This window comes from Cucurbita maxima, unplaced genomic scaffold (genome assembly GCF_002738345.1).
Source record: "Cucurbita maxima cultivar Rimu unplaced genomic scaffold, Cmax_1.0 Cma_Scf00019, whole genome shotgun sequence".
NCBI classification, from domain to species: Eukaryota; Viridiplantae; Streptophyta; class Magnoliopsida; order Cucurbitales; family Cucurbitaceae; genus Cucurbita; species Cucurbita maxima.
In genome coordinates, this window is record NW_019272035.1 from 2,013,737 (window position 1) to 2,021,269 (window position 7,533).

The 7,533-nt window shown below is 35.6% G+C and overlaps 1 protein-coding gene across 1 annotated transcript in view; it reads left to right on the top strand.

The window, feature by feature from the left end:
* The first annotated feature begins 162 nt into the window (after positions 1 to 162).
* LOC111493646 (ATP-dependent DNA helicase Q-like 1) overlaps positions 163 to 7,533 on the top strand; it is an 8,448-nt gene continuing 1,077 nt past the window's right edge. Inside the window, exons 1-11 of the mRNA XM_023143421.1 lie at positions 163 to 304; positions 883 to 1,274; positions 1,463 to 1,723; positions 2,097 to 2,260; positions 2,562 to 2,655; positions 2,761 to 2,804; positions 3,883 to 3,997; positions 4,079 to 4,432; positions 5,169 to 5,393; positions 5,550 to 5,682; positions 5,770 to 5,819. Coding sequence (XP_022999189.1) covers positions 190 to 304; positions 883 to 1,274; positions 1,463 to 1,723; positions 2,097 to 2,260; positions 2,562 to 2,655; positions 2,761 to 2,804; positions 3,883 to 3,997; positions 4,079 to 4,432; positions 5,169 to 5,393; positions 5,550 to 5,660 — 1,875 coding nt within the window. The 5' untranslated portion in view covers positions 163 to 189 and the 3' untranslated portion in view covers positions 5,661 to 5,682; positions 5,770 to 5,819. The remainder of the gene's footprint in view (positions 305 to 882; positions 1,275 to 1,462; positions 1,724 to 2,096; positions 2,261 to 2,561; positions 2,656 to 2,760; positions 2,805 to 3,882; positions 3,998 to 4,078; positions 4,433 to 5,168; positions 5,394 to 5,549; positions 5,683 to 5,769; positions 5,820 to 7,533) is intronic.

Below are 7,533 nucleotides of genomic sequence, written 5' to 3' on the forward strand. Positions count from 1 at the left end.
ATATATATATATATATATATATATATATATATATATATATATATATATATATATATATATATATACACATATATATAAATTGGAGGATTAAATGGATAAAAATGTAAATTATATATACACGCACAATGATGTCACCAGCTTTAAAGCTAATTTTGCGCGGGAGGAAACGAGCTTCCACAGAACTCAGAAATGGGCGGTCACGACTTGGAATTGGAGAGAGCTCGGTTGCTAAGTTTGGCTGCTGAACTCGGTTTCGATGAAGAATCGGCGGAAGCCTGCTTGGACCGAATGATCAATCTATACGGTACTTTCTTCGATCTCCAGCCATATCCGAACCCTAAATTTGCACTTCAGTTTCATCTGTATAACTCTTTCGTGTCTGGAATGAGGACAATGGAACATCGTTTAATCCATATTTTGTTGATTCTCAGATGCGCACTGTAGGAACATGGATTTGGAAATGTCATTAACATAGTTTCGTAGTTATGGGCCGAGGAGAGGAACTTAAATTGTTCGCTTTCGTTCAGTTTTTTTTTTTTTTTTTTTCCTGAATTCATTTGTGGAACGTTAGGGGGTAGGATGCACATGTCATAGGATCTGGTGTATAGTTTTTGTGAGAATATGGTTGTGTATCGACTTAGCATTCAGTGTAAATTACTAACCGTTGTTCTGTTGATGAATCGTATAAACCATTTTAAAACGATTGAAGTGGTTTTAAATTTTGCTTGCATGAGATATGTTGGAAGTATTCTGGCTACTAACGGGTGGGATAATGTTATTAGAGCGAGATTGATCAGCTAAGAGTAAAATCAGCTCTTCTAATTGAGAAGTAAAAAGTTGGCACTGTCAATTATCTGTTTATGGATGCGCTTCTTTTTTCAGGTGATGATGGGCGGGAATTTGTCTCTGTTGAGCATTGTGGAGATGATTTTTTGGCGGCTCTTGCGGAGTCCGCTCAAGACAATGAGGAGTGGGATGATTTACAGGCAATGGAGTCAGAAGCTTGTGGTGCTTTAGATATTATTCTCGATGTAAATATCCAAAAAAAAGATGGAGTTCGTAATGATCACAACAGGGAAAGCTCAATCTATATCATAGAAGATTCATCTGAAGCGGAGGAAAACCCAAATTTGGTTAACATCGATTCTTCCAGTGAAAGTGATGATGTAGAATTCAATGCTTCAAAGAAGAGAAATTTTGATTCTACCATTTCTTATTGTTCCGATCGGGCTACTTCCATACTCACGTCAAGTAAATACTCTTCAATATCAGGGGTAGGCTTCTTGGTTGGCCACAGATGACTGTTTTATTTATTCATTATATTGTCATGAAAATTTATAGCATTTGAAATCTGGAAGCAGCTTTTAACAATCTCAATTTTTACTCCAAGTGCTTTAACACAGTACACTGAGGCAAAACTTTTAGCTTATGTTAAGTACTTATTGAATAAGTTATGTTGAAGGATTGCAAAAGCAGCACTACTCGGGGTTCAGTTTCTTCAAATCCAGGAAAAAGACTGCCCTCTAGAGCTTCAGGGGTTGAGCACAAAACTCTTACTTATGAAGAGTTACAGACTTTGGATGATTTTGAATTGGCGAATGTTGTTATTTTTGGAAACAAAACATTCCGACCTCTGCAACACGAAGCTTGTAAAGCAGCTGCATCAAAGCAAGATTGTTTTATACTTATGCCAACTGGAGGAGGCAAAAGCTTATGTTACCAGGTCATCTTTTCTTACTTTCCTACACAATTTTAAATATAGGCAGTGGTCTTTATAAGCAGAGATACAACAAGATTGTTCTATAATCCATGTTACGAAGTTCGGCTGCAGTGATCCTTAAAATCCTCTGACTGCTACTTGTTCCCTGAATTATCCGAGGCATCCATGCCTGTGGTATGGAATGTTATGGCATCAGTGTCATCCATCATGCGTGCATTATCCACATGCATTTTCATTTTGTAAATATATTCTTATAGATATTTTGTTTGGTTATGAGTTTTGAAAACTGACGAGAAGCCTTGAATAATTTTGTGTTGATCGTATGCATGGCTTTTTAAACTTGTTTTTTTTTACATCAACACTTCACTCTTTACAGCTGCCTGCAACAATTCAACCAGGTGTTACCGTTGTCGTATCTCCCCTCCTTTCCCTAATTCAAGATCAGATAGTTACATTAAACCTCAAGTTTGGAATTCCGTCAACGTTCTTAAATTCTCAACAAACTTCTTCTCAAGCAGCTGTTGTCCTGCAAGAATTGAGGCAAGGTTTATTTCCTTCTCTGGATGTGATATTTGGTGACGTTTTAAGTTTAGCGAGTCTGTGGCCATATTTCTAAAACTTATATGATGTATAGTATAAAGAAAGTCAATTCTTATCTCAGGAAGAATAATATGCATACTACTCTATTAGGATACGTATTTTAATGTTTTTAGAGTTTGAGATAAATCTCTTTGACAAAGCACGATGTATGTGCTTTAGGCAGCTATACGTGGATAATTTCAGAACTTTTTGATTCTCCTTGAGCATACTTTCAGATTGCGTTTTCTTTTCTCATTTGTAGGAATGATAAACCTTCATGCAAGCTCTTGTATGTGACTCCTGAGAGAATAGCAACACAGTCATTTTTGGAGATTCTTAGATTCATGCATTTGAAGGTGACCTGTTAGGACATATTAAATTAATATGAAGTTTTTATTTCCAATTCAGAATTTCAAAAATTTTCTATTACAAATAATGTTAAGTTAAAATTGTAATGACAGAAACAACTTGCGGGTTTTGTTGTTGATGAAGCACACTGTGTAAGGTATGACATGATCTTTGTTTACTTTGTTAATTTTTCGATAAGTTGGATAGCTTATAGGTATTGGGATATAGATGTTACCCTAATTCAAAAGACAGGCATTCCATCCAATTTTTATTATTTTTTATTTTTGTATTTTTTTTATATGAGAAACAGGACATAATGTCAACATATATTCAATCAAAAGAGAACACAACCTAAAGGTCATAGCGATGAGGGGGTCCCTAAGCCTAAACCAAAGGTTTGACAAAGAAAGCCCTCCAATCTAAATTAATGAGATAACGTTGTTTATTACAAAAAGTATCATGTAGAACACTCCACATAGAGGCTGTAAACTGTACATTTTCACAATTCCTTTCTTTCCAAATTGACCACAAGAGGCTTCTACTCCTGTTGCACCTCAGTCCTAGCTTTCTCCTTGAGCCACCGACCAGCAGCACTACAAAAAGGCTAGCACTAACATCTTTAGGAGCCCCAGGCCACATCAAAGATATTGAAGATGGACATCCAACCCTTATAGGTGAAATGGCCATGGAAGAAGAGGTGGTTACCGTTTCCATAACTTCAATTGCAAAGGAGACAAAAGTTAGGAGAGAGGGCTAAGTTTGGGTGTCTTCTTTGGATTCTATCCACAGTGTTGAGACTGCGGTGAGCTAGGAACCATAAGAAGAATTTGACTTTCTTGGGGATGTTTCCTTCCCAAAGCTGCACTCCCTTCATTTTTGAAGAAGCACCAGTGCCAGTATAAAAAGAAAAAAAAATTGGTTAAACGACTGAACCAACAAACATATGAGCATCAATCAATTCGTTATTTGTTATTCCATTTTTAAGACCATCAGCAATCTGTTTACATCAGGAAGCATGGCAATCTGTATAATAGGTTTTTGGTAATTGTACCCGTTTTGTGAAGTATTATAACAATTGTTGTAGGTTGTGTGAAAGTCTAGGAGATAATTGGCAGATATATGGGAGAAAACTTCTTAAATAGGTTTTAGTAAAAAGCTAAATATGGTGGGATTGGTAAATCAGATTAGTCTTACCTTGAAAATCAGGCCATTACTCTGTTTTTCCAATGTTGCAGCCAGTGGGGGCATGACTTTCGCCCAGATTATCGAAGTCTTGGATGTCTTAAGCAAAATTTCCCTGATGTCCCAGTGATGGCACTGACTGCAACAGCAACACACTCAGTTCGTGAGGTAACAAGGGGTGCCATTGGCCAGAAATTTTTCTGTTTTCCATGAAATGGTATTTTTCTCATTTCAATCTATATGCTGCAGGATGTATTAAAAGCTTTAAGAATCCCTCACGCACTCATCCTTGAAAGAAGCTTTGACAGGCCTAACCTGAAGTATGAAGTAGTGTGCAAGACAAAAGAGCCTCTGATGCAGCTTGGACAGCTCATAAAGGATCGTTTCAAGAATCAGTGTGGAATCGTTTATTGTCTTTCAAAAAGTGAATGTGTAGAGGTATCAGAATTTCTAAATAAAAAATTTAATACCAAGGCAGCGTATTATCATGCTGGTTTAGCTGCTCGCCAAAGAGTTTTGGTTCAAAAGAAATGGCATGTGGGGGATATCCAGATTGTTTGCGCTACAATTGCCTTTGGCATGGGTATAGACAAGCCAGATGTTGTAAGTTCATTTATTATAAGAATATGCGTGCTATTTTTTGAGACTTTGGTCATTCCTGAACTACAATATTTGTGGCATGACTTAACTAGTTTATGATTATGAACACTGGTGCAAGAAAATTTAAGACCGCATTATTCACCATCATAATGTCAGTTTTAGAGTTTGGTTTTGACATTTCATGAATGAATGGATCGCTATGTATGCCCCATGAAAATAGGTACTGTCAATGCACCTCTCTCTCTAGCACTCCTGCAAAGTAGTGGAATAAGTACCACATCTTCCTTATTCTCCTGAAAGTTGAGGAATTTGTTTTCAATTATGTTTTAGTGCTAACTCTTCTGAAAATGTCGACTTGATAGCGGTGCAAATGGTAGCTTTGAAAACTTGGCTGATTTCTTTCACGATGCTTGATGCCTATAAGGCATATAGTTAGCTGCATTGGGCTTTTGAAAAGTTCGAACAAACTGAAACATACGGAGCACTTAATCTGCTTATGCTTATGGTCCAAATCAATCTGTCTCCTTCATATGCACCATCGTTTAAATTAATTATTGCTTTATGAATTTGTTGCTGGCCTCAACTACAGTAAATCTTTTTTTCTTTTCCATTTCTTGTAGTACTTATCTTAGATCCAACTGTCTCATATGTATGCTTAAGCATCTTCTATTACTCGCTAGTGTTCACAAGTCACTTTTGATATTCACTTCATCGTTATTACATCATTCTACTTGTCCAGCGGTTTGTTATCCACAATACAATGTCAAAATCAATAGAAAGCTATTATCAAGAATCAGGAAGAGCTGGAAGGGATGGTTGTCCTGCTTCATGTATTGTCTTGTACCAAAAAAAGGATTTCAGCCGAGTTGTATGCATGTTACGTAATGGTCAAGGATTCAAAAGTGAAAGTTTTAAGTTGTCAATGTCTCAAGGAAAGAAAATGCAGCAATTCTGTGAACTTAAGGTTAGTAACTCCATTTCATCATGAGCGGTTGCCTTTCCCTTATTATCATTGACTCTTCATCACCATGAAAATTCCTGCCCCATTACTTTTAGTATTTTATAGCTTTGATTTGTTGATGCAAACTCATGTTCCTGAATTTGTGGTCAAATTTTACAGGATGAATGTCGGAGACAAATGTTGCTTCAGCATTTTGGTGAGTCATTTGATCGAAAAGCATGCAAAAATGGCTCTAATCCATGTGATAACTGTCTTAAAAAGTCTTCCTGAGCACATACATTAGCTGTTAAAGGTGACTTCAAACTGAACATCATCTCACCTCAACTCTTGGGACAGCATTTCAGACCTATGTTATTGTATTATGGTGTTTTCAATGCAGGCTAGAAATTCTTCCTTCTTGGCTACAAAACTTGCTTGTCCTCAATCCAGGTATTTCTGCTAAATGCATTATTTTGATCACATTTTCTCTATCACTGAGGCATGATGATTTATACTTTGAAATCCTTCATTATTTTGGGTAGTTAGGGCTTAGTACTTGTTTCTTGAGGTCCCTGCGCTATCCCATCCTCATATGGTAGCTACAAGACTTTCATTGCAAATGTTGTCTAGTTGTGAGTGAAACTTAATAGGCGTTATTTTTCGCTCCACACTCCTTTTTAAGTGAAACGAGCAGGAACCATTCCCAATAATATATTGTTGCAAGTCTAAATTAGACTACTGTTTTTCCTAATTGTCCTATAAAAATGTCTAATTGTCCTATAAAAAAAGACTGATTAAATCTAAATTCATAGGCAATTCCTTAGTATCTAAGTGATTTAAATAAATTCCTATTAACAAGATAAGATAACTCTAAATAAGTTGTCTGTCACTTGTTAAATAAATCTATTTATTAACTAAATCTAAATAAATCCAATTGAATGAGATTACATAAATATCCTTCCACACACCTGAGTAATAGATATAATTCTTGAATACTAACCCATAAGTTACATAAATCTCTTAACTTAAAAGGCTAATCTTTGACACTCTCCCTCAAACTGGAATATGTCTATTACTCAGTTTGGACTCAATAGTTTTATGTGCAGTATTGATTGCATGATTTTGATGACACGACTTCACAACGTCAAGGCATGACTTCAATGGTAGCAATGAAGGTTTCGAATAACTTTGTCAATAGTAGCTATGAAGGCTCCAAATAAATTTGTCAACGGTAGCTATGAAGGCTTCAAATAAATTTGGTCAAGGTGGATGATTGGTAACTATAAAAGGTTCAGATAAATTTTGGATGATCAGTGACTATAAAGGCTCTGAATGAATTTGTCAAAGGTAGCCATGAAGGCTCTAAATAAATTTGTCAACGTTAGCTGTGAAGGCTCTGGATAAAGTTGTCTATGGTAGCTTTGAATAAATTTGTCAATGGTAGTATTGAAGACTCCGAATAAATTTGTCAACCATAGCTCCGAATAAATATGTCGTATGAAGGCTCCAAATAAATTTAGTCAAGATGATGATCGGTAGATATGAGTCTTCTGAATAATTTTGTCAATGGTAGTTATGAAGGCTCCGAATAATTATTGATAGCTATGAAAGCTCACGACATCACGTAGTTAAACTATGATCATGGAGGCTGGAATGGATAGGTTACTTGGTGGGATAATAAAGGACCAAATAAGAGAAATAATCTCTTGAAAATTGTTGACAGAATATGTTTTCTTGACTTTTCGTGCAAACAAGAAACATTTTGGCCTTATTGATAGTTCATTGTTGTTTGAATATCTTATTTTTTTCGAAAATTTTAATTTATGCAAAGTTAAGAATTTGAGATTTTTCATCAATTTTGAGAAATCATAGGTAAAAATAGAAATAGAGGGAGTTGAATCATGTAAGCTTTGTTTAATAGCATTTTCTATTTCTTGCCTTCTGTTTTTATTCTTGAAATGTAAGTACATGTAGTGTCGACATTAGTCCAATCTCTGACATGTCGATTAAAATATACCATATAGGTAACATAGTTTTTTTAAATGTTGAATAACATTTTGATTGCTTCATGCATTATGGTACAAGAGATACTGGCCAGTTGGTTTAATATGCGTTCAGTTTGCTTGCCCCATCTAGTTTTTTTTTTTTTTTTTTTTTTTTTTTT